This window comes from Polypterus senegalus, chromosome 5 (genome assembly GCF_016835505.1).
Source record: "Polypterus senegalus isolate Bchr_013 chromosome 5, ASM1683550v1, whole genome shotgun sequence".
Classification (NCBI taxonomy): domain Eukaryota; kingdom Metazoa; phylum Chordata; class Cladistia; order Polypteriformes; family Polypteridae; genus Polypterus; species Polypterus senegalus.
Window position 1 is genome coordinate 198,858,385 of NC_053158.1, and position 27,206 is coordinate 198,885,590.

Consider the following 27,206-nt stretch of genomic DNA (forward strand, 5'->3'; position numbering starts at 1 on the left):
ATTAAAATGAAGGCAAATGAAGTTAATTAAGAGCAAAAACAGGTCACTAATGAAGAAGATGGTTAGAATGAAAACCGGAGGGCCGGAGTTTGACGCCCCTGCCTTAGGCGCCTTACTTTTCAGCTGACGGTCTTGACTGGGGCTTATTTTCGGGGAAACACGGTAGAAGAAGAAAAAAAAAAAAAGGCCGTGTGCTCCGTGATTCCTCTCTCAGCTGGGCGTTAGCATATCGTAATCTCTTGAACCAATAGCGTGAGTTTTTCACATTCGACTTATACGGCCGACATTATAAAATACCAGAAATTCTACAGTGAAATCAAGCCCCAACTTATACTTGAGGGAACTTCTACACGAGTACATACGGTATTTACTGATCAGCGAGTCTGACACTTGAAGTCCCTGCTGCTTTCATCATCCATGTTGTCTGCTATGCTGGTTGTTAATGGTCACTACGAGGGTTAAATGAAAAGAGCGAACTTCACAGGAAAAGGGGAAAACAACAACAGAGAGTTACGCATTTATAGCTTTAGAAAAAAAAAAGAAACAGAAATATTTCTAAATGTCTTATAAATGGGAAAACCTTACTGTTGTGTCTTTCTGAATGCAGACTAAGAGAAGAGTAAAGACGACCAGCTAATTAAATGAGATCAGTTGTTCTCGATTATTATCACCGATTGTCAAAAACCTGCAGCCACTGGGTGGGGGTCCCCAGGATCGAGTTTGGGAAGCAGACCTCCACCTCTCAGGGGTCTCCCAACTCTCCTTACAGATCACCATGTCGTGCCTAATGAAGGCTCACCCCGGCATTTATAAAGGGCGGTCTGGAAGAACCTCCACCATTTCGGATTAACTTATAACATTTTTTTTTATTATTTTTTGCAGCTTCTCAAGCTTGTCATAGTGCTGTATTGTACAATAAGGTTGAACAATTTACAAAACCAAAATAGTATTTACAAAAATCTCTTCTTGTGTGCAAACAGAATTGCTCCGATACATCAGCGACGTCCCCCCTCTTCTAAAATATTTCAAAGGCATGCATAGAAATCAACTTTGGTTTGTTAATAAAACTAGAGTGGGCTTGATATGAACATCTATATACAGTCGGCGCCACTTGCGTTACCCCACCGATCCAGAACCGACTGCCGCCCGCTGCACTCGCGCAGATCTCAGTAAGCTCCTCTGGCGGCGCGAGGTCCTGGATGTGTTACTGAATACGCCGAAGTCCCGAATTGCACAGTGCTTGTTTTTGCAATTAAAAAAAAATATGATAATAATCAAAAGTAAAATTCCAAACGTGTTGGCGTCGTTTTCAGTTTAAATACCTTTGGCAGTAGTCCTCAAAAAAAAAAAGAAACAACAACAAAAAATATCTGGCAGTGCTTTGGCAACTTCCACAGAAAATCCGTTCTTTGTTCTCGGGAGTCGCCGTGCGTTCAAATAAGAAACAACACGTGCGAGCAGAAGTCGGCGCTGAAGGATTGAAATCCCACTCAATCTCAGGGGGGGAAAAAAAAAACAAACAGAAAAAGTCCGTTCCGTGGCTGAACGCACCGCACCGCACGTGCGCAAATTCACTCCATTTTGTTTTTCTTTTCAACAGCACTAGCGATAAAGTCGGTAAATGTGAGTGAGTACACAATGGATTATTCGCCGGTATACCTACGTTAACAAAACGGGAAAAAAAAAAAAAATCTGCACGTTGACTAATAGACTTACTGAGATCTGAAAAATCAGATATGCGAAGGTTAGTAAAAAATAAAAAATATATATATATATCTATATAAAATCAAATAAAAGCACACTGATGTTACCAAGCATGAAAGCAAATCAAAGAAAAACAAAACAAAAGCCAAAATGAGGAAACGGCAAACGAGAAGCCGGCGAGTCGGCGATGTGCTCCTCCGCTCACACCACGTCCTTGGCTGGCGATGGCAGGGGTTTGCTGTTCCCGTTCTGCGCCCTGTAGCTGATGAAGCTGGGCGTGTGTATCGTCCGGATGGTCTTTCCACCTTGACTCAGAGAGGTGGGGGAGATGGGGGAAGGCGAGGAAGAGGAGGAGGAGGAAGAAGAACTAGGAGAAGAAGGGCTTGGCCGGCCATTGGGTGTCTGTGCCGAGAATGAGAGGCTCTGGCCTTTCCCGGAGAGGGTGGGACTCTGAAGCTTCAGAGAGCCATTAGACAAAGAGGGGATGTGCTTGGAAGGAGCCGAGGGACAGGAGGAAGAGCGGCTGGCCTGAGGGTTTAGCAGGTTAGGTGAAGGGATGGAGGACCTGGGAGAAGAATTAGTAGGGTTAGCGCCATCTGAGCTAAAAGCCGGCACAGAGCTGGTTTTCCCAGAGCTGGGAGAAAAGGCAGGAATCTTAGAAGCAGGTAAAGCAGGGGAAGCCGATTTAGAATCCCCACCAGCTTTCTTAGCACTTCCATTAGCCTGCAACAAAGATGGCAGGAGATAGGATATGTCCAAAAAAAAAAAAAAGGGAGAAGAAACAAAAAAACACATATTAAAACACACCGGGCCTCTGCAAAGACATTAAACTAACACGACAACTGTGGTCCACTTCTACCGAGTTCTTCTGCTAACGGTCTCAAATACCGAAACCACAAGTTTTAGGAATAGGAACCCAGAACAGAGACAGAGACAGAGAGAGAGAGGAAGCTTCATTCAGGGGGGTAATCGGGGTTGGCTCTGATGCCCCCTTGTGTTAGTGTGATTGTCATGCGTCGCAGGGGGTTGGCGGCTCAGTCGATCCTCGGATCAATAAAGTGATTAGTAAAGGGAGTTTGTGCCCGGGCGTTAAGGAGTCAAGGTGTTGGCTCAGCGTAAGCAGGCGCTCTAGAAGGTTGGCACATGACGCGAGAGCAAAGAGGAAGTGAAACGTGAAGGCATGCAGAAGCAGAACGTGGGGAAAATGTGCCATCTGGGATAACAGAAAAGGAGAAAAAAAATTTTAAAAACTGTCAAGAGATCCAAGTAGGTCTATTATTATTATTATTATTTATTTTTTTGTGGTTTTTCGGTGTCACCCCTTCCTTCAGACCGTCACACACACACACACGCACACAGAGTTGCTCGGTAGTTAGACTCAAAATATTCCAGGGTAGAAACTGTCCGTTCATAAGTTTGTCCTCCTTTTTTTTTTTTTTTGTCCCTAAAGTAAAACTACCTGTCGGAACTGCCTCTGGGGGTCCTGAAGCTTTTGCTGTTTCCCCGATTTGTCCGACACTCCTTGCTGTGATCGACTCTTTGAAGAGACGGGGACTGGCATCCGGCTGCTCGGTGAAATGACACTGGTGGCCTGCATGGACACAACACAGGAAAACAACAAAAAAAAAAAAAAAATCAGAATTAGGAACGGTGGACGGCAAACAGCTAACCCCCCTTGTGCAACGGTAACGTCGGTCATCTCCCAAGTCCTGTACGGTACTCCTTCAGTTCCACCGCAGTGGCAGCAAGAACATACAGAAAGGAACCATCACCTTAGAGAAGAAACCAAAAATGCAGCAAAAAAAAAAAATTAAATCCCTTCAGCACAAACCCATGTTAGATTTAATTTTGTTTTAGTCACAAATCAAATGCCATGTCACAATCACGACAAGCACAACTATTGATTCACATGAAGCGGGTTAAAGGGGAAAAAAAACTCCAAGCCTAGGCCAAAATTCTGGAATGTAAGCGGTTAGAAATACCCAAAAAGACACCAAGCCACCTGCACAAGCGAGAAGAGCTTAAGAGAGACCTGTTCGCTGTTGCTGGTGGTGGTGGTGGTGGTGTTTGCAGCGGATCTCAGCTGCACTTGTTGCTTGGACTTCTTAGTGTGCGTCTTGTAAAGGAACGCCGCGGGGGTCTCCGACAGGGCTGAATGGAAATCGTCCGACTCTTCCGTCGTCTTCTCCACATACTCGGGCGTGGCCACAAAATACGTTTTACATTCTTCCTCCATCCCATGTTCTTCCCTGGCTTTAGGGCTCATTTCACTGATCGTCGTCTCCAGTTGCTTAATCGTTTGCTCCAGACTGTCCAAGGTTTTGTACGCATTCTTCCGAATTTCATTTGTTCGGCACTGGGAATCGACGGACGTGAGTTGGGCGCTCGTTTCGGAGACGTCGTCTTCGTCTTTGGTTTTGGACCGGCTAATTTCAAATCTCTTGGCTTCCTTGTGCTGTTTGACTGTCCCGTCCAGCTCCTCCTCATCTTCGTAGACCACCACCTGCAAGGTCTTTTTGCCCGTCTTCATTCCCGTGCGGATTGCCTGAGTAATAGCGGCCAATTGCTTTTTTGGGGATTTAAATTTAAATTTTTTCTTGGCGTCATGCTTGTTGGCTTCCGAAGCATCGAACTTGGATTCCGCAGCAAGGACTTCCCCGTATATCGGTAAATTGCTGGTATAGTATTGGCCCGTTTCGCTGAGGGTGAGGCTATCGTTAGATTTCCATACAGGGCTCACGCTTCCTTTGGGATCCCTCGGTGTTGCAGTCTTGGCAGCAGGATCGGTCTCCTCAGGTTCTTCATCGATCCTCTCTTCGGCCATTAACCTTTCCAGCTCCTCTTCGCACTCAAATATCGTCGAGAGCCTCTTGTATGCCGATTTGATATCCATCGGTTCATCAAATATAATGATGACTGGTTTCTTGTCGAGACTGACCACTGGCTGTTCATTGCCCAGGTGGTCTTGACTGTAATTCTGACTGGTCACCTCTCTGTTGGAGTCAACGTTCACGGTCTGAACCTCTTCCCCCTGATTACTTACTATCTCCTGGACTTCTCCACAAGACAAAGCCTGCACTTGTGTATTGGTGATCATGAAGGCAATGTTATCAGAAGGGCTTGGGATTTCTTCAGTAGGAGAGCTGGAACTGGAATTCACTTCTTCGGCGTATTTCACCCGAATCTTGGGTGCCTTTGTCCGTAGCACAACTTGACTTTTTGTAGTTTCGACCCATTCTTCATGTGCTTTTGCACGATCGGGACCTTCTTCAGACATGCTAGCGGAATTCTGCAAATTAGTCGACGAAAGTCGTTCTTCCTGAGACACCGCTTCGGAAGTCCCTACTGTCGTCAAGCTAGGACTGCAAGAAACAATTTGTATCACGGTTTCTGTTACTTTGTTACGGATCTCACTGTGCGCTTCGTCTTCGCTTTCTGCATGCACCACATTGTGACTGGTCCTATCAGAAAAATGCTGGGCTGGAGGAGACTTATTGGGGTTGCTGACCTGTCTTTCCACATATGCGCACTCGGAAGGCTCGACCGACTTTTTTGCAACAAATTTCTCGGCCGTTTGTGAGGTTTCATAATCTGTCACTTGGGAGATTTGCGAAGCCGTGGCCGAGACTTGTGGGAAAAATTCTTGTTGCTTCTTTTGCTCTTCTGCGTACTGCGCAGCATAATCGGGGGAGAGCTGGGCAGTAACGTAATAAATCACCTGTGGAAGAAAAGAAGTGGAATATTAAATAAAATCCCTCTTAAATATATTCAACGTTCAAAGAAAACTATACATAGAAAAGATGTCTCGATGCATGCTCGATAATCAAGGTAAGGACATTCTAGGAAGTTGATTCTGTTCATCTGGACATAGTTTTTTTTCCGATACGTTACATCACTCATCCAAGTGACTTCCTCAGTCTCAGATGACTGCAGGTTTCTCCAACCTTATAAACAGTACCTTGGCCTAATGACCGAACTAGCACCACTGACTAACAATGGGCCGTGTGATCAATGACATTGCAAATTGTCCATTGATCAATGGCCGTGACTGCTACTCACAGAGAGTTGGGGAATGGCTGTAATCACCGCATTGCAAGATGGTGAAAGATGTACCCTTAGGTCCCCTCCTCACTTATATGGAAGAAGTGGAAAAGAGGGCGCTATTATCCTATCCTGGAACACCACCGAGCCATTGGTTCAGGTATGTGGACGACACCTGGGAGAAAATCAAATCTCAGGAGGTACCAGAATCCACTGACCACATCAACTCAGTGGACAAACACATCCAGTTCACCAGGGAGGACATGAAACGTCACAGGCTAGCTTTCTTAGATTGTGAAATTTCCATCAGCAATGGGGGACATTAGAAAGTTGCCGTGTGCCGTAAACCAACAAATACGGATCAGTATTTAAGTTTGACTCTCACCATCTGTTAAGAGCACAAAATAGGTGTCATCAGGACTCTACAACACAGAGCAAACACCATAGCCATAGAGACAGCGGCCAGGGAAGCAGAAGAGCATCTTATCAAAAAGGCCCTGAGTACATGTGGTTATCCCAGCTGGACTTTTGTCAAAGCAGGGAAGACACCTAAAGATTACTCTAAGCAATTCAGGACAGAGGAAGGACAACCACTGCCTAAGCGAAAACCTCTGGTGATCCCTTATGTGTCAGGAGTATGAGACTCATTTTTTGAAAACACCAGGTCTCAGTGGCTTTCAAACCCCAAAACACGACACGGCAAAAATCGGTCCACCCCAAGGACCGGGTGCCCCGGCACAGATGATAGAGTAATAAAGTTTATGCAGTTAAGTGCCAAGAGGATTGCCATGAATTATACATCGTGGACACCAAACAACCACTGGTGAAGCGGATGGCACAACACGGAAGAGCTACCTCGTCAGGCCAGGACTCCACAGTCTATTTACACCTACGTGAAAGTGATGAAGATGTGCACATCCTGAGGCCATTTATGTGAAAAAGGAACAACCATCTCTGAATCGAGGAGGGGACCTAAGGGTACATCTTTCACCATCTTACAATACGGTGATTGCAGCCATTCCCCAACTCTCTGTGAGTGGCACTCATGGCCATCGATCAATGGACAATTTGCAATGTCATTGATCACACGGCCCATTGTTAGTCAGTGGTGCTAGTTCGGTCATTAGGCCAAGGTACTGTTTATAAGGTTGGAGAAACCTGCAGTCATCTGAGACTGAGGAAGTCACTTGGATGAGTGATGAAACGTATCTCCCTACGTCCAGATGAACTGAATCAACTTTCTAGAATATACATAGAAAATGTAACCCTCTGTCAACAGTGGTTCCTGAATTTTGCCTCCTTTTCCAGAGTCTAGTGTTGGATCGATAATAAAACTACGACTTTGGTATCGATACCAACCTCAGTATGGGTATCTCAGTACCCCATTACCTCAGAGCACCTCAATAATGTAACACAGACGTCAATAATGAGATAATAATATATACCTCAATAATGTAGTACTAGGTTGTTGTACCGTGTTAGCCATTACGAATGTAGAGAAAAGCCAAGCAAAATGACACCTTTTATTGGCTAACTAAAAAGATTACAATATGCAAGCTTTCGAGGCAACTCAGGGCCCTTCTTCAGGTAAGATGTAATACAGAAACTGGAGTTTCCTGTGTTTATATCCACACACTAGGACAAGAAACAACAATGGTAAATTTTTAAATGAAAACTCTTAAATGTAAAAAATTAATAGGTTCATTCAGGCTAAGATTAATTTAACAGGAGATAGAAGAACAATGTATGGTCAAGATCTTTAGATAAGATAACTGTCCAACAAAGTCCTTTGAAGTTTGTGATGAGTTTTTCAAAACAATGTGGGTCTGTAGTCAGGTTGTCTGTGTCAGTCTGAGAGATGCAAACAGTCTTCATATCTGGCTATAAAACTCTTGTCTCTGTTCAAGCCATGTTGTAATGTATTAAATTTTAACATGAGCTTAACTTCCCATTCTTTTCTCTCTTGCTGCGTTTTGAAGTTGCCCATAAGCACTGTGACTTTAAAGTCCCTCTCACAGTGTCCATGGCTGTTGAAGTGGGCCGCTACAGGAACATCTGTGTTGCCATGTTTAATGTGGAATCTGTGTAAATTCATTCTCTGGCGGAGTGTTTGTCCAGTTTCTCCCACATAGAGTGTAGTGTCAGGACATTTCATGCAGAGAATTAGGTAGACAACATGTTGAATGAACCTATTAATTTTTTACATTTAAGAGTTTTCATTTAAAAATTTACCATTGTTGTTTCTTGTCCTAGTGTGTGGATATAAACACAGGAAACTCCAGTTTCTGTATCATATCTGGCCTGAAGAAGGGGCCTGAGTTGCCTCGAAAGCTTGCATATTGTAATCTTTTTAGTTAGCCAATAAAAGGTGTCATTTTGCTTGGCTTTTCTCTACCTCAATAATGTAATGAGATAACATAGACGTCAAGAATGAGGTAATAATATATATCTCTATAATGTAATAATTAGGGCTGGGCAAGTTAACTTGTTATTATCGCGTCAAAGCATTAATTAACGTCGACAATTATTTTATTGCGTGTTAACACAGTTTTTGTTATTATTATTATTTTGAAAGCCTCAGTCTCGCTATCGATAGAGATCAGTGATCTTCTTGTTACAGAGCTTTTCAATAAGCTTTTGCTAGAAGGAAAGTTAGCTTTGTTGATTTGACCTCGATTCCCTGCGTGTGCGCGAGCAGCGAAGAGCGAAGACACCACAGTGGATGACTTTTTCTGTATTATCGCTGAATCGGACTCTGACTTGTTGGACTCTGCTTTTGATGCAGGTGACCTGGAGCTGGAGATCGAAAACTAAAGTGAGGTACTGGCATCAGCTGATCATGGAGCTGAATATATTCGTGTAGCTGATGGCAACGTTCACCTAGGAGGGCAGACACTTACGACGATAGGAGGTTACAAACCATATTGCGTCTCACTGCAACTGCCACCCCCACAGAACTGTGTCATAGACCGCCAGTCCACCGTGCATACCTGCTGGCCGTCAAGCCGCCGCAAACTGCAAACAGACGCCGACAGCTGCAGGCACAACAGGCAGCAACAGATGTTTTATGTTGATTCGTGTGTGAAGCCATTGCTTTGTGCGCTTTTTAGAAAGCTGAGTTTTTTGGAAAAAATATTAGCCCTCGAAGAGCTGCTACTGAACATATGACTGTTTATGCTGCTCCCTGATAAAAGAAAATGTTTCTGCTGGTATCTGTTCAGATACGAAAGAAAACAGATTTACAAATGTTACCTTGCTGTTGCCCGGGCGGTGCCTGTTACAATGCTGTGATCGTGGCTCTGGACTCTGAGGGTAACTTGTTATTCTATAACAAACTCGATAAAACGTTAATGCCCTGGCAGTGGCAAATAGCTTTGGTTTTATATTTGATCACATTAATATTTAAGTTGAGATTTACAAGAAATATTTTAACTGCTACTATGTAAAGGGAACACTACTGTTAAAAAGCACCTTATTTGTTGAAAGTGTTTGAAAACCAAATACACGCAATACACTACTTTGGAGTTCATTATTGAATTTTGCGCATAACAATGTGATTGTCTGTGATTAATCATGATTAAAAATTTTAATCGCTGCCCAGCACTAGTAATAATATATACCTCAATAATGTAATGTAATAACAGAGAGCTCAATAATAATACCTTAGTACCCCTTTATCTCAATACCAATACCTCAATAATGAGGTAAAATAGAATGAGGTAATAATATATACCTTAATAATGTAATGCAATAATATTTACTTCAATAATGTAACATAATAATATAATGAGGTATAATAATGAGGCTGCGGTGGGTTGGCACCCTGCCCGGGATTGATTCCTGCCTTGTGCCCTGTGTTGGCTGGGATTGGCTCCAGCAGACCCCCCGTGACCCTGTGTTCGGATTCAGCGGGTTGGAAAATGGATGGATGGATAATAATGAGGTACCTCAATACCTCAGTATGGGTACTAAAACTGTTTCCGTATAACTTATCTAATCACTCAAAATCCTCCCGCCTTACTCTAACCTCTCTGGTGTGCCGCGCCATCTCACCACACAGCTTCCCTCTTCTCTCGATTGCATCGAAGTCACAAGGCAGGATGTCCACCGTGAAGTCCAGATCACGTTGAATCAATACCTCCGTGATGTCTCGACTGCATCAAAGTAATAAGGGAGGGCTGTCCACTGCCAAGTCCCGATATCGTCAAAGCAAAAGTTTCCCTGTGAAGTCCCGCTCGCGTTGAAATCAATACCTCCATGAAGTTCCAGTCACGTCAAAGTGATACCCCAAGAAGTTCTGATTGCGTTGAACCTCGCATTTTCGTTTTTGTGAAGTCTGCGTGTTTCCATAGTGAATGTCAGTGGATTTGGGGATTGAAAGGAAAGCCAGACGTTTACTTCTGTTACCAAAAATCCTAAAATGCTGCTACAGTACCGTTTTAAAATGTGGGTTCTTTTTTGGTACTTTTTCCAGCTTTGGTAAACCGCGCGACCCTAGTGCAGTGATGGCAGAATTTTCTTGCTTTCAAGTTTTGTCACTTTTAACGGAACTGCCTCTCGTTTCCTTATTTCCAAACGCTAACGGGTGTTAAAGTGCATTGCATTTTACTTCATTTAAAGACGTGTTCTGGATTCATGAATGCTTTCGCACTAGATAGATATGGCTTCCTTTTGTTATGCTGTACTGGTTCTTGAAAAACAATCAGCCAGTTAGTGACGAGGGGTTGATGATCAAAGGGGTCCCGTCAAGGGGATGTTCATAGGAAACACACAAATGACAGTGTAAGGACAAGAGCCTACATATGAATCTGTCTGATAATGTCCAATGGTCTCGTCACACTAAACGACTCTCTGGACGATGTCCTGCTGCAGACTGCATTTACACGATGTTAGCAAGTTTGGGTACTCATATTGTGGTCTTGTGTAGGGTGACATACCCAGCGAGTCAGTCTTACCCGGACAAAATCTAAAAGGTTTGACTTTGTCTTATGTTGTAAGGGCAGCCTCTGCATGTGTGAAGGTTGAGGACCAATGAGCACTCTGTCGGAAGCAGGGCCTTCTTAACGCATGGGAATGCTGTGCTTATAACAGATACATAGCCATTGCATAACAAATAACGTAACAGCGACATAGGCACTGAATTTTTCATTCCAACAGATGGCGCAATACAAACACTAACACTGCTTTCATGAATCCCATACTAAATAACATAACAGAGACATAGGCACTGAATTTTTCGTTCCAACACATGGTGCATCACAAACACTAACACTGCTTTTATGAGTCCCATACCAAATGACATATAACAGAGACTAACTTTCTCGTTCTTAGTTAATTCTTTACAATAACTGTTGTGTATTTGCACATAATTAGTGGAGTATTTTGCATTGTAATCTGTGAGCGTGTGTTGCAGTGCAGGATTTTTGTAAACAGCTGATTTACTTGTTGTGTGTATTCTGCAGTATTTACAATGACAGTTTGATTTCCAGTCACACATTTTCTTTGTCGGTGTTCTCTATGGCTGGTAGGAGAGTGGCACTGGTCAGTTTTTTCTCTTTTTTTCCTGTCGCTCCAGGGTTTGGTAGCACATATTACAATCGCGCTGTCTCGGGGCAGGTAAAGGGTCTCGTGGAGCAGTACAGTTGTTCTGGCACTTTTCAATCTCCTGGGGTTGCACCTGTTTTGTGATCTCTTTTCTAAAATCTTGTCTGTCTCCCGACTTTACACTTAGGGGACATTTCACAACACTTGAAGGAAAACTCAGCAACCACTGGACCTTCCGGGAACAGAGCCTGACACCCCGCCATGATGTAAATTAGGGACAAGCACAAGACCAGCATGCACAGAAAAGCCCAATGTCCGTGTGATACAACAGCTCCTTAAAATTTTAGGACATAAAGCAAATGCTCTTCACGCCGACTTATGGAGGGGCCACAAGCTAAGCTACTCAGTTTGCCGAATGGGCCGGGAACCACAAAACAGCAGGACGTTGGTACTCACCCCTGGGCTGTCCCGAAGGAGCTCGTTTCCATCGATGTCGAGTCTTTGCTTGTCTTCAGGTATTTCCACGCTCTGCTAGAACAGTTTATGAGGACAATATTGTTGCAAAACATCAGCTTTTACACATTTCACGTATTAAAAACTCAAGGAACACAGTCTTGACTAATCAGCCCAGTTTTCAGAAAGCTGCATGGATTTAGGCCTTAGGTATTAGAAAGCAGGGTGTAATCTGAGGAAAGCCGTGCAACGCTGCATCCCCCTGAAACGCTGGATGGCCTCAATTTAAACTAACAAGTTGTGCTTTTGTCACATAAAGTGAAGGATAAGGTGACGGATGTCCTGCTACATCGAAGTCACAGACACACACAGCGTTGTACCATTCACTGCCACAGGAGTAACTGGGGTGACGTGTCCTGGTGACGGACTGACAGGCTTCACAATTCTGCACTAAAAGATTCTACACTTTCTCCTCCAAAGCCCCCTACGATGGTGGGCAGCATGGACTGCACTGATCTGAAGGTGACCGAGTTGATAGTCTCCACCTGAATGGATTGTACATTTTTAAAAAATACCGTTGATTTGTGTTGACAGATGTAAGGAATCAATCAGTGGGGTGACATGACACTTGTGCTGGAATTCTTGCAATCTCTTAAGTTCACTTTTGCTACATTAGTGCCCCCCAAATATGGGAATTTAGGATTATTAGAACAATTACCACTCCATTCTGTGCTCCCCTTCCTTCAGGGGCGCTCTGTGGGTGTGTGCCAATTAAATGATGGAGTCTCTGAGTGATTAAATGATTAAGGGAGAATGAAATAAAGATTACGTATCCACAAGCTGGAGACACCAAAGTGGAAATCCCCCCCCCAACACCTTGTAGTGGTGTGGTGTTTGTGGTGGGTCGATGAGATGTTCAAGTATAATGGCAAAAATCAAAAGCAAGAAATGCCAGGCTGGAGTTCTGTCAGCCAGGGGTCTGTGGGTCTTAATCTGGCCTTGTCCTCTCTGACCGTTTTACTGTCATAATTACAGCAGCGTCCTGAACCGAGATGGGGCTGCAGGGGACCAACTGCTGTCCATTTTAACTGTGGGCCTCTACCTGCAGGATGCCATGCTTACTTTAATTGGTCACTTTAACCAGGGGAACATTTCTTTGGGTGAACCCGCGTTCTCTTTTCGCACCATCCTACTGTCACCCACAAAGTATTGCCAGCAGCAACTCTCTTATAACCCAAGCCAGAACTTCTTGTGTGTGTTTAATGGGGAAGGGGATTAATGGGTTGTTGTTTATTACAGTATTTATATTTTTCTTGAGCATTTCACTATAATGTGCATAATTTGTATGCGACAAATCTCTATACGTAGAGAGCCTATAAAAAGTATTCACCCCCTTGGCTTTTCTGATACTGCTCAACAGAAAAAGACTCTTTCATGTCAAAGTCAAAGCAGATCTCGACAAAGTGGCCCAAATTAATTACAAACACTAGATAGTGGACCCCTTTTAGTACGACACCCCCTAACTCGTCACCAGTGCAGCCAACTGGATTCAAAGTCCCAGAATGAGTTCACCTATCTGGGGCAGCACTTGATTGTTGAATGTGGAAGGGCCAGCTTTGTGGGGGTATCAGCATGGTGGGCTAAGCTACACAATGAAGACAAAAGACACACAACAAGCAACTCTGGGAAAAGCACAAGTCATCCTCCAAGCCACTGAGCATCCAGTTAAAGAACAACTGAAAAGGGTCAGGCCTGGGTGTGAAGCTGCTGTCCACCAAAACTGAACACGACAAGCGAGGTTGACCACCGGGAGAGCAGAACTCTAAAGGAGTTACAAGCTGCAGTGGCACAGACATTGTGCAGAGAACAACTGTGCCCGGGCGCGTCACCAGTCACAGCTTTATGGGAAAAACGCACAGGACATCTCAGAAGGTTCTGGGGTGTGGCGAGACCAAACTAGAGCTTTCTGGTCAAGTCTGAAAACTTCACATTATCAAAAGCTCCCTTTCCTCCACTGTGAAGTATGGTCGTGGCAGCATCATGGGGTGGACGTGCTTTGGTCCTCACCGCCACGGGCAGCCCTAGCAGGAGTACACGGCTCCCGTTGGCATCGCTCAGGGCATCAATGAACCTGCAGGGCGACACGGCACAACACGTTAAAGTGCTGACTGGTCTGGTCCGAGCGGGTCAGACAATGACGGGCCACTTCGTGGAGATCTGTTTTCACTCGGATATTAAAGGCAACCGAAAAAAGTAACATTAACTCCAAGTGCAGGGTGAACACGTCTCATGGTCGACATAACAAAACCCTGCAGCCTCCGTGGCTCTGCAGAACCAAACTTGGCAGCAGAAAACTGCGCACCCGTCTTTAATAATTTGTTGTGGACGCTGACATCGGTGAGTCATAGCACTTAGTCCTCGGTCTGCGCTTCTTCACCGTGGACACTGCATGTTCCCCACGTGTTCAGTTTCTTAGCTGCTCCTACAGACGTGCAGTGAGGCTGACTACAGACACAAAATGCCGTCCGAGTGGGACAGATGGGCATGGCCAGCCAGATCAGGATATTATTGGAGTCGACTCTAGCCAATCTTAAGAACTCTGTACTAAAGAATGATAACTGAGCAGGCAGCGCCACCTACAGGGCTACATGGTCGCTTGCAGGAAGTGCTTATTATTCGCTACAATTCTCTAACTTCTTAACCACATCAATGGCAACTTTCCAAACATTCAAAACTGTGGGAGGCAAAAGTGTTAAAAGCATAAAATTCTGATGAGCAGGCCGAGCAGCGCGATGAGCATGAAATAAAACAGAAAAAAGGAATATGATGGCAGAACAGAGAAAGTTGCATTACTGTAAAAAAACAAAAAAGCCAACAGGCGGTAGACAAGCATTCGGTTTTATTTTGTAAGGTAAGGTTTTTTTTTTAGTCACAATGCTGTAAAGAAGAGCGAGGATGAGACCTAAAGGGGGCACAAACCTTCAAAAGGCAGGGGGGCAACCAAATAAATGAAGGATTAACAAACAATCGAGACAGGCAGACATGATCGAAGACCCCAAAATGTCAATTAAAAAGCTTTAAAACATCAAGCAGAAGGAAAACACTTTGACTCGTTTAGTGCTAACACACTGAACCCAAATATTAGAAGAACAAGGCATTCAAATTCAAGGGGAAAAAATTCCATTTGAGAAAAAATGGAAAAGGTGGAATTAGCATAAACAGGCCAGAAGAAAAACAAAAAAGGAGGAATTACATGCTATGCATTTAAAATCTGCACAAACACAACAAATCACAATGACAAAGAGTTAATACTAAAATCATGGAATGATAAACAGGTCAATACAATAAAATTAAAAATACGGAATGCCAATTTAGGAAACGAGAAAGTTGAATTACGGGACATTAGCAGGACAGAAGCATTTATTTTCCTCTATACAGTTTGTATGTAACGACTACAATGACTCACATTTTTACACTAAATTATAGCAAACCAAAGATAAAATTAATAACAAAGAATGTTAGGGAGACAGAAAATTCAGGATGACAGAGAAGAAATGAGGAATACGAAAGAGAGGAGAGTGTGAGTCGGTGCAGAGAAACCTACAAGTAGGAAAAAGACACAGAATTACGTGGATTTAGTCAACTGAAACCAAGTCTGCATAAATATCAGTAGCTTACTGATTCCCTTGTTTTGGATTTTTTTTTTTGTCCATTGGTAATTTCCAGCTGCCATATTTCTTCCACGGCATGAAGGTTAATTCTTCTTTTATGAGTAACACTTTAGTTACTGCAAAAATACATCCATTACTCGTATAATCTTATGACATAAGACTTCTTTCGGTTTTAATGACACTTACAAAGCATCAGTAACGTGATTTTTCATCTGTGCCATGGAGCCTACTGAGATAACTTCACTTTGGAACGGCCAGTTGTGTCTTAAGGGTGAGAAAGTGGAAAACCTCCCAGCGGTAACAGGGACTACTAAGGAGGTACTGAGTGATTGGGAAATTGTAGAGAGAGAAGTGGGGCTCAGATTAAATAAGCTGAAATCAAACAAATCACCAGGAGCAGATAATGTTCACCCTCGAGTTCTTAGGGAGGTTAACGAGTACAGATAGAAACCCTTGACGCATATTTTTAGGAAGTCACTGTACACTGTGTACATTTTCGGGGACCGGAAAATCACAAATATTATCCCATTATATAAAAAGAGTTACAGGGCCAATCCAAGCAACTGTTGGCCAGTAAGTTTAACGTGGACCACAGGAAAAATAATGGAAGGAATGATTAAGGATAAGATTGAGTAGCATGTGGTAAGAACTGAAAAGTCAGGGTTTAGATGAAGGAAGTCGTGTTTTACTGACATGTTGGAATTCTATGAGGAGGCAACAAAAGGATACGATCAAAGTGGAGCGGATGAGATTATTGATGTGGACTTTCAGAAAGCATTTGATGAGGTGCCACATGAGAGGGTGGGCATCAAACTAAAAGAAGTGGCAGTTCAGGGTGTGGAGTGTAGATGGGTGCAGAATTGGCTCAGACACAGGAAGCAGAGGGTGATGGGGTGAGGAACCTCATCAGAATGTTAAGAGTGGTGGTCAGCAAGGGGCAGTGCTGGGGCCGCTGCTATTTTGAATATTTATAAATGATATGAAAGGGAATATAAATAACCAGTTGGTGAAGTTTGCAGATTACACCAAAATAGGTGGACTTGCAGATAATTGAGAATCCGTCAAAAACATCACAGTGGGACTCGGACGGTAGACAGACTTGGGCAGATTTTATTATCAAATTTAATGTCAGTTTTACACATTGGAAGTAAAAATGTGAGGTGTGAATACACAATGGGAGGGCTGAAAATCGAGAGTACAGCTTATGAGAAGGATTTAGGAGTCATAGTGGATTCATCATTATCAACTGTCAGCCCGTGTTCAGAAGCCATCAAGAAGAGAAACAGAATGCCAGGTTATATAGCGCCTTGATGTGTGGAGTACAAGTCACAGGAGGTTCTGCTCAGGCTTTATAACTCACTGGTGAGGCCTCGTCTGGAGTCCTGTGTGCAGTTTTGGTCTCCAGGCTACAAAAAGGACATAACAGCACAAGAGAAGGTCCAGAGAAGAGCAACTAGGCTGATTCAGGGGCTACAGGGGATGAGTTATGAGGAAAGATTAAAAGAGCTGAGCCTTTACAGTTTAAGCAAAAAGAAGATTAAGTGGAGACCTGACTGAAGTGTTTAAAATGATGAAGGGAATTAATTGAGACGGTGACTTTAAAATGAGTTCAACAAGAACACAGGGGCGCAGCTGGAAACCTGGGAGAGGTAAATTTTGCACAAACGTTAGGAAGTTTTTCTTCCCACAGAGAACCACAGGCACATGGAACAAGTGACCAAGTAGTGTGGTGGACAGTTGGACTTTCAAAATTCAACTTGATGACGTTCTAAATTAATTCAATGAATAGGACTGGTGCGCTCTGTTGGGCTGAATGGCCTGTTCTCGTCCAGATTATTTTAATGATGAAGCTTTATAACACACTGGCGAGGCCTCATCTGGAGTCCTTGGTGCTGTTTTGGTCTCAAGGCTATAAAAAATGGACATAGCAGCACTAGAGAAAGTCCAGAGAAGACTGACTAGGCAGAGTCCAGGGCTACAGGAGATAAGTTATGAGGAAAGATTGAAGGAGTTGAACCTGTTAACCATTTATTTTAATGTCAGTAAATGTAAAGTATTACTTGTAGCTGAATACATAATAGGAGGTCTGAAAATTGAGGGTACACCTCATGAAAAGAATTTAGAAGTCGTAGTGGACTCAATGGTATCAACTGACAGCAATCTGTTCAGAAGCCATTAGAAGGGCTAACAGAATGTCAGGTTATATAGCGCCTTGATGTGTGGAGTACAAGTCACAGGAGGTTCTGCTCAAGCTTTATAACACACTGGTGAGGCCTCATCTGGAGTCCTGTGTGCAGTTTTGGTCTCCAGGCTACAAAAAGAATGTAACAGCACAAGAGAAGGTCCAGAGAAGGGCAACAAGGCTGATTCCAGGGATATAGGAGATGAGTTATGAGGAAAGATTGAAGGAGTTGAACCTGTTAACCATTTAATGTCAGTAAATGTAAAGTGTTACAGGTATGAAGTAAAAACGTGAGGTTTGACGACACAATGGGAGGTCTGAAAATCAAAAGCACGCCTTATGAGAAGGACTTAGGAGTCATAGTGGACTCAGCACTATCAACTGCCAGACAATGTTCAGAAGCCATTAAGAAGGCTAACAGGATGTCAGGTTATATAGCGCCTTGACGTGTGCAGTACAAGTCACAGGAGGTTCTGCTCAAGCTTTATAACACACTGGTGAGGCCTCATCTGGAGTCCTGTGTGCAGTTTTGGTCTCCAGGTTACAAAAAGGACATAACAGAATATTGTTCTGTGAGGGAGATGTATTTCTCTTCATATTGTCTACTTCAATATATGGCATGTGAATCCTTCACTTCCATATGTAAGTTTCCCAGGTTATCAAATGCCACATTGCAATGCACAGAGGTCGATAAGCACTGCACCGATGCTTTGTACATGTCATGAACACCAGAGGAAGCCTGATTTTCTACAGCTTTGTTCATCCTGGCAGCACTGGGCATAAAAAGCCTCCATTAGCTGCACTTAGGTGTTGGTGGGCCATGATGACACTTGATATATTTGTGCTGAGAATCTTGTAACAATAGGAATGGAGACTACAGATAAAGGAAAGAAGCCACCTTGTAGAGTTCATGTGTCAGTCTAATGCCACTTCTACAGACTTGATTGCAAAAATTGGAAGGGAGGAAAAAGAAAGTTTAGCAGCGTCGTGGAGGAAGTACAGCTGAGAGAGCAAATAAGTAGGAGGAGGAAAAGAAAGCAAGGAGAGCAGCGACGGCACGTGGAACCACGGACGCACACTATTACCTTCTTTTCTTTGGGCGACATTAAGGCAGAGGGCCTTATCTCTTTCACTTGGGTTTCAACTCTTGGGTGCTCAACAATACTTTTTGTCCCTACATCCATAAAAGTACACTTCTGGAAAACCTAAGAAACCAAAATACACTTCAGGTTAGCATCTGGTGGTTTAGGTAGAACTGAGGACCACGACTGGCCACTTTCTGGGTGCCGACATCATCAGTCATGATCTCCAGGTAAACAAACATAAAGAGGAGCCCTAAGTCAGTCTGTCTGTTTAAATGTTTGAATCTCTGACTGGATTTCAGATCCAGTGTTGTATGACAATTAAAAAGTGACAATGACCAAAAGGGGGAGTACTTTTTAATAAGCAAATGACTTCATTTTTGTGTGGCATCCATTCATTTTTTTTTTGTATGTTTAAGTTAAGCTCCCATTTTTCCAGAATGGACTTTCCACCCACAAGGTGGAGCAGAAGGTTCTTCGTTAAATCGGTACTCTTGTAAGACGGCATGCGGTCCACTAACACACGGAGGTGAGAATTGTGTCCCACAGCCACCAACACCTACGAGATGCACCTCGGAGCTAAGAACTGAATTCCTGGTTAAAATGTAAAGAATATAAAATAAATATAAAGAGGACTTCAATTAACTGACCACATATCTTACGCGCATTATGAAACAATTTTACTGAGCACAGCAGCATCACACGCCACGTTCTATAATTGCACGCTAATCAACATTGAAGTATGAGGTGTTCTGTCCATCACTTCAAATCTGCATGACTTCCGTATCCATATTTACTTTTTTTGTTATATTTAAAATCAAATACTTTACTCTCTCAGTTTACACAGTGTCATGAATGAACGGAGGAGGATCGAGGTATGTGATAACCCTCCGGAGAGACCGGGGGCGCTGTCGCTAACATTCCCTTCTCCTCCTTTCCAATGATTTACTCTCGTATTTATGTCTTTCTCTCACTTCCCTGCAGAATCTTAAGGCCAATGTGGCATCGAAGATTAGGGTCCAACTCCCTTGACCCCTCTCGGCCCCTCAACTAATCCCCTTTCTGGTCCTGCCTTCCTTCTCAGTTCTTCCATTACTCAATGTTTAACCCAGTCTGACAGGAGATGCCTCGTGCTTTTATGCCTTTGGACCCCGGGCTGACCTCACACATCCCTCTTAATCGTCTCTAACTGGCAAGCCATGCAGCTCAACTCATCTTATGAAACACAAAGTACACTAAACCCTAAACTTTCCTTCTAGCACGGGCTTTTCTCACTATTCTAAGGTGTTTAATCAAGACCTGCATAAGAGAGTGCAAACACACAACACACAGTCCAGAACAGTCGTCCATCCCCATATCATGGCTGCAAAACTAAATGAATGACTACAGTTCAAGGTTTTATCAGGTGTATTCAGGTACCTGCTGCCGATATCATGTCTGTCTGCACAAAACAATTCGGCTCCCAGGGAACTGATTTTATGGAAGCTGGGAATATCAACTGTGCTGATCAGCGCGATTCGCCAAAGCGTTTTTTCTTAGCGAATAATTGACCTTCCTTGTTAAATATTTTCTTGGAAGATTGGTCCTGCGGATGGGCTTAGGAATCAGGGGTACCCAACTCCAGTCTTGGAGGGCCATAGCGGCTGCAGGTTTTCATTCTAACCCTTCTCTTAATCAGTGACCTGTGTTTGCTGCTAATTAACTTCTTTTAAATTCATTGTAATTGACTTGCTCTTGAAGACTCAGACCCCTCAATTGTTTCTTTTTCTTTAATTAGCAGCCCAAACAATAATGAGATACAAAATGAGCCAAAACAGGACCAGCAAAACTGTGACCATCATACAATATCTGAAAATAAAGAAAGGCGAAGGTCTCAGGAATGCTGATCTGCTCTTAGAAAAGAGAAAATCCACAATTTCAGAAATGTCTGCTATTGCACAATGAGAGCAGCAACAAGCCATGGAGGTAAAGAACGAGTTTAATTAACGACAAGACTTGGCGCCTCATTATGTCGCTGGTTGGAGTTTGAGGCCCTGATGTAGTTGGTCTTCTGTTGGCTCCCTCACTTCACATTTCACTTTTGTCTGGGTGCCATTTAAGGAAAGAAATGAAGAAATTCAGAGGAACGATTTAGAAATTCAGGAAAACAAATCTTAAAAACCAAGTCAATTAAAATTAAATTCAAAAGAAGTTAATTAGCAGCAAAAACAGATCACTAATTAAAGGGTTAGAATGAAAACCTGGAGCCACTGCGGCCCTCCAGGACTGGAGTTGGGCACCCCTGTAAAGGCTTAGGTGAACATTTCTTTTGTCCTCTGGGCCTCATGATGCTTTGCGAGGCCAGCATGACATCCCAGAACTTTCATGGCAGCATACTGCAAGATCGTTTTGGAGCCGCTTCAGGCATGTGTGACGTCCCCAACTGATCAGTTCTGTGTGTATGTGCATTAAAAAAAAAAATTGCAGTATTTTTGTTTGAGGGGTACATTAATGGACCATAATGTGACCAATTAGCCATGTGCCCAGCCAGATCTCAAAACAGGCTTTAAATGAGTGCACCCCCTCCTCCGCAAGAAGGAAAGAAAGAAAGAAAGAAAAAAAATATGTGACCTGGGAAGAAATAATTTTTTTTTTGTTCTTTATTTCGCCTTATACAATTTCTTGTATTAGGAATTTGTTAGTTTTCGCATACCCCTTGGGGTCAGAGTGCAGGGTAAGCCATTGTACAGTGCCTATGGAGCAATTGAAGGTTAAGGGCCTTGCTCAAAGGCTCAGCAGAGTAGGATCTCTTTTGGGAGTGACGGGGATTCGAACCGGCAACCTTCGGGATAACTGCGCAGATCCTTAGCCTCAGAGCCACCACTCCGCCCATAACTATAACAACAGTTTAATTATTGTGTACAAGGCATTTCCATCTTCTTCATTGAAGACAAACATGCACAGCATCTGCATGGAGATCGGAAACACAAAAATGACATTCGAGTGACACCTGGTGCACATGTCTCATGGCTAATTAATTTCCCAAGGTTGGAACTCTGTGATATACACACTCACCAGCAACTTTATTAGGTACACCTGTTCAAGTGCTTGGTAACGCAAATATCTAATCAGCCAATCACACAGCAGCGACTCAATGCATTTCTAGTATCTAATCAGCCAATGACACGGCAGCGACTCAATGCATTCCTAATATCTAATTAGCCAATCAGACGGCAGTAACTCAATGCTTTTCTAATATCTAATCAGCCAATCACACGGCAGCAACTAAATGCATTGCAGCCTGTAGACTTTGTCAAAATGACCTGCTGAATTTCAAACTGAGCATCAGAATGGGGAAGAAAGGAGACTGAAGTGACTCTGAACGTGACATGGTTGTTGGTGCCAGGCAGGCTGGTCTGAGTATTTCAGAAACTGCTGATCTCCTGGGATTTTCACATACAACCATAAACCCTACTGAAAAATCTGTGGAACGGTTTGAAGTTTGCAGACCACCAATGGTCAACCACCCAGTGTGACTGAGCTTGAATAGAAGAGCAGGCAAATATCACACAGTCGAGGTGTGCCATATTGGCACCAAAGTATTCCAACAGACTAGAAGCTGGAATTGAATCAAAAGCCTCACAAAGTACTGACATGTCAATCCTTTATCAATTCATTTTTTATTTAATAATTATTATTGTTCCAAACTCTTGCTTAAAAATATTTGACTTGGATGTTATAGGTTGCATTGAGTAAATACAATAAATCTGAAAAAAAATATTTGTGTCTGTTTTCATTTTAGGCTGTAAAGCAACAAAATATTTCAATATTTTCAAAGGGGGGAAATTTATGATAAGTGGTCCATGGCTAAGAGCAGGTTTATAAATGATCACGTTCTGAGAGCGTGCAGGCGGGCTCAAAATGGTGCTGCTCCGGGAGTTGATTACGGTGCTTGGCTCATCGCGCAGTCACGTGCAAACACGAGCGGATCAGTCAGGTGCCTCATTCACAGCTTGGAGTGGGCAGAGGGTCACATCTATGCCCAATCAAGCCAATATAACAGGAGCCTGCATGGCTCAGAGAGAGAGACAGAGAGGGTACAACGGAGAAAGTAAAGAACAAAAGGAAGAGAATTGGAGGATAAATGGGGAAAAAGGTTATGGAGACGGTAGGATCGGTAGCCACCTGGGGGTGGAGGAAAGGAGGCAGGCAACCGGGAGGAGAGCCAATAGGAGAAGAGTATGGCCTGTACTTAACACTAGAATTACCAAAGCCTACAAAAACACTTGTTGATCTGTCCCACCTTAAATCCCTTCACACCTCTCCATCAGTGTCTTTTGTCCTGTAAATGTGTCGATAAGCACCAAGCAGCCTACTATCATATCCCCCCACCACCGCACAATTTTCTCAGCCCAAGTCTGTTTACCTGCGTATAAAATCAAGGTAAATAACATTCGATCTGGCTTTTATGTAAGTAACATATAAATGTTAATGTTTTGGGCACATGCACCGACCAGATCTAAACACTAGAGTGGAGAGTCGCTCGCGTACTGAAGAGTCTACAGCTGTGGGTGGAAGCTGCCGTTTCTGTATTTTGCATATAAAAGTCAGATTAAATGTTATTTACGTTGATTTATTTACTTACTTCCTGCAGCGTAAAGTCACAAGTAGACTGCAGAGCTTCCCGTGTACATATACAAAGTACAGCAATGCCACAAGTACGATGTGCATTCTTTGATGTAGAACCGTTGTCATCATCCGACTTCACCTCTGTTATAGCGCGTCTTTATGTGAAAACAGCAGTGTCAGATCGGGGTGGTGGGGGGTGGGATCGTGAACGCGACTGACAGAATAAAAATGAATAAAAAAAACAAAGCTAACCTTTACAAGTATCATAAATTTACCCCGGCTGTTACAGACTGACATCAAATGTATGTTTTCATTCTTAAACAGTAAGAATAAGAGCAGCTCACTTCTCAAAACGGACTTGTCCGGGGTTGAACTCATGAAGTTTTGATCACCAGTCAACGATTGATACCGTTGTGCCGCCGAAGCAGTCGTAGCAAAGGGGTGTCAATGTCACACGCTAACGCAGGTTCTTTTTCTGCAATTATATTCTTGAATAGAAGCCCACTTGTTCTGTGGTATTTGTACCTTTTGTGAAAGTGTTTCTTTGATATTTGGACTTCAGGCTTCACACATTATACACTTCATGTCTACATTTTGTCAATTATTACTAAAACATGAAAAACGTTTCTGTTTTAACGATGTGTTTACATAGATTGTTGTAGACAAGGAACACACATGAAATGGAAGTGTTCCAAATAACGATATATTATTTATAAAAGGTGTCATTTTGCTTGACTTCTCGCTCTATACAACTCTAAGCAACTGACACGCAGGTAAACAGACTTGAGCTGAGAAAACTGAGGTGGTGGGGGGATGTGATAGCAATCTGCTTGCTGCTTATCAACACATTTACAGGACAAAAGACGCTGACGGAGAGGTGCGAAGGGATTTAAGGTGGGTTTTTTCGTAGGCTCTGGTAATTCTATTGTTAAGGGGGTCGAAGAGGGTCACTCCAACTGAACCTTTTCTGGGATAGCTGGAGTGACCCGATGCTTGGTCCCACATAAGGACAAAGAGTGGTAGCGGGTATTGAAGGAGCGAGGGGAGGCTCGGAGGGACACACTGCTATCACCCCAAACCTGTGCTTGTTGGAAGTATGTCACCTTTGGCTGCAGGGTCCCATTTGGGTTAAGTAGATGGGATGTCGGTTTTACAAAGAATGAGGATTTTAACCTCATTTTATAAAGGATATTTATTTATGGATTGTTTTAACCTCCATCAGCACATGTGTTTTTCCATGGATATCTTTATTTATTTATTTATGCAAGGCAGATTGCACTGCACTGAGTTTGTTTTCAGACACTTTAACCAACACATTTACCCCTACCCCTTGCTGTAAGTGTGTCCTCATTTGCCCCACCGGCTCATCTCAGTCTATGACTATCGACGGTTTTGGGTTGGAGAGACCCCTGGGAGCAACAAGGGGGCTGACCCAGACTGTCACAGGATTCGTTTCTATAGACAATGTTTATAATAAACCCCCATGCCACGGCGAGATCAGCCCTAGGTGCAAGTGTATTGTGGCTGCGTCTCCTTCCAAGGCTGGTGAGCGGAAGGACAAGAAAATAAACGAGTTGGAGTGGAGGAGATGTGTGCCTCCTGACTCTTGTAAATTGTGAACCACTTACTCCCCACTACGATCCCACCACACAGGCTACCTTTCCGAGGTGTAAAATGAGCTCAGAAAATCAGGGTCTAATTACCTGCAGCTCTGCCATGATCTTGTCGCCATCATCATCCTCTTCTTCCTGAAGAGCAGAGGCCATAACACGGGGCGCCACGTGTTGTGTGGCTTTAGTTTCGCATGACGTTTGAGACGACTGGACATTGGCCACTTCCTCCTGCGTCTCTTTCTGGTGACAAAACAAAGATCAACATTTCTGTAGGTCAACAAGACGAGAACTCAATACCTGCTAATCGCTGTGGTGGGGAGTCGCGCCATATGAAATGTCAAGTGTGTTTCTCAGGTTGGCTAATCGGCAGAAGACAAAGAGTACAGATAAGAGGAGAATGGAGTGGGGTCATTAGTGGGGGGGGTCTGTCCTTGGTCTTTTACTTTTTCTTGTTTATATTAATGGCTTCGATTTCATTGTAGTTAGTAACTCTGTGAAAAATACCAAACTTGGAGGAATGGACACTGAGGAGTAAGTAAAAATAATTCAGGAAGGCTTGAATAAGCTTCAAAGCTGAGCAAACACCTGAAAAATGCAGTTTAATGCAAATGAAAAGTGAAAAGTGTCAGAGGGGGGCAAAAAGAACGTCAGTTATAAATACAAGTTGGGGGACCCTGTCCTAAAGGAAGAATCCTCTGAAAAAGATTTAGGGTTTCACGTTGGCACAATATTTTAACCCTCTAAACAGTGCACAGAAACGATTAAACATGTTAGCCTACATCATAAATTACAATCTATTTTTTTTCTCCCAATGATTCCAAAATGTGTCATTTATGTTTATAGAACTTTAAATTTTGATCATAAAAAAGGTTATATCGTAAGAAGTGTTGAATATAAATCGAGGGATGTTATACTCAGACTATATAATGCACTAGTGAGACCACATCTGGAGTGTTGTGTGCAGTTCTGGTCTCCACACTACAAGAAAGACATAATATCACTTGAAGCTGTGCAGAGGAGAACAGCCAAGTGCATTATGGGAATTAAGGACCTGTCCTACTGTGACAGACTCAGAGAAATAAACCTGTTTAGTCTCGAGCACAGGAGACGACGTGGGGACCTAATCCAGATCTTCAAAATCCTCAAAGGCTTTCATAAAGAAGATCCAATAGAGTTCTTTCAACTAAATGGTGAATCAGGTACTCGAGGACATCAGTGGAAATTAGGAGGAGTAAAGCACTTCTTAATGCAAAGGGTTGTGCGAGTCTGAAACAAACTATCGAGACATGGAGTTGCAGCAGAACCCTTAATAAGTATCCGGAGAAGATACTGGAACAACTTCGTTATTAGCTAAATAAACACACTGATGGACTGTCAGATTTCTCATGTTCTTATGTCATACGCATGCAAGTGGGAGGTAGGTTAAGGGCTCTGGTGATGGTAGTTATCTGTCAAACCAGGACTTGGCACTGTGGACTAATGCTGTCTTTCTTCCTCCCTCTGCAGAACGGAAGACTGACAGCCACTCTGCCGCGGACGCCACTTCCGTTGTCCGACCTCCTAGACCCGCCGAGCCCCCAATTAACCCTGAACCAGCCATACTTTAGTTACTTCACCTCTGGGCTCCTGTCTGTAAAAACACTTCTGCAACTTGCTGCGTGTTTAGTTGTTTTCTTTTTTACTTTCTCATTTATGAAGTATTGGGAAACTATTGTAATCGTCCAAAAATTCAATGTTAAGATTTTGATGAATTAGGAGGTTTTAGACCTCCCTGACTTTCTAGTATACGAAGCATAGGGAGAGTATTGGAATCCTCCAAAAATTCCATTTCGAGATTTTAATGAATCTTGACGTTTTAGACCTCCCCGAGTCCGAAAATACCGTTTTTGGAATTATGTCTTTGTGTCTGTCTGCGCTCCCAATATCTATGCAAAAGGACAACGGTCCAAGTCTTTAGAGTCCTGGTGCTTCCTGACTTGTTATATGGTTACGGGACATGGACGCTATCCCGTGACCCGAGACAAAGGCTGGGTTCCTTTGGTACCGTTGGTTTGACTTTGTGTTGCACATGGAGTCCCGAATGAGGCACATTACCTGCATTGTGAGGAAGCGTCAGTTACAGCACTATGGCCATGTGGTGTGTTTTTCCCTGAGGGTGATCCGGCTTGTAAGATCCTCATTGTTGAGGACCCGAGTGACTGGACCATGCCAAGGGGTCGCCCACATAACATCTGGCTGTGGCAGATAGAGGGCCATTTCTGGAGGGTGGGACTGGACCGCCTGTCTGCCTGGGGGGTTGCCAACCGGT

The 27,206-nt window shown here is 43.3% G+C and overlaps 1 protein-coding gene across 12 annotated transcripts in view; it reads right to left on the reverse strand.

Moving 5' to 3' along the window:
- Positions 1-846: 846 nt before the first annotated feature.
- The window catches only part of si:ch211-285f17.1 (sickle tail protein homolog), a 464,466-nt gene continuing 438,106 nt past the window's right edge, over positions 847-27,206 (reverse strand). For 7 of the 12 annotated variants that reach the window (XM_039753952.1, XM_039753953.1, XM_039753949.1 and 4 more), the window contains 6 exons: positions 24,989-25,138; positions 18,681-18,800; positions 11,746-11,820; positions 3,737-5,422; positions 3,164-3,295; positions 847-2,427 (listed from right to left, as the gene is read on the reverse strand). In XM_039753952.1, coding sequence (XP_039609886.1) covers positions 1,906-2,427; positions 3,164-3,295; positions 3,737-5,422; positions 11,746-11,820; positions 18,681-18,800; positions 24,989-25,138 — 2,685 coding nt within the window. In that variant the 3' untranslated portion in view covers positions 847-1,905. The remainder of the gene's footprint in view (positions 2,428-3,163; positions 3,296-3,736; positions 5,423-11,745; positions 11,821-18,680; positions 18,801-24,988; positions 25,139-27,206) is intronic. The other 5 variants (XM_039753960.1, XM_039753951.1, XM_039753955.1 and 2 more) reach the window with 5 other exon arrangements.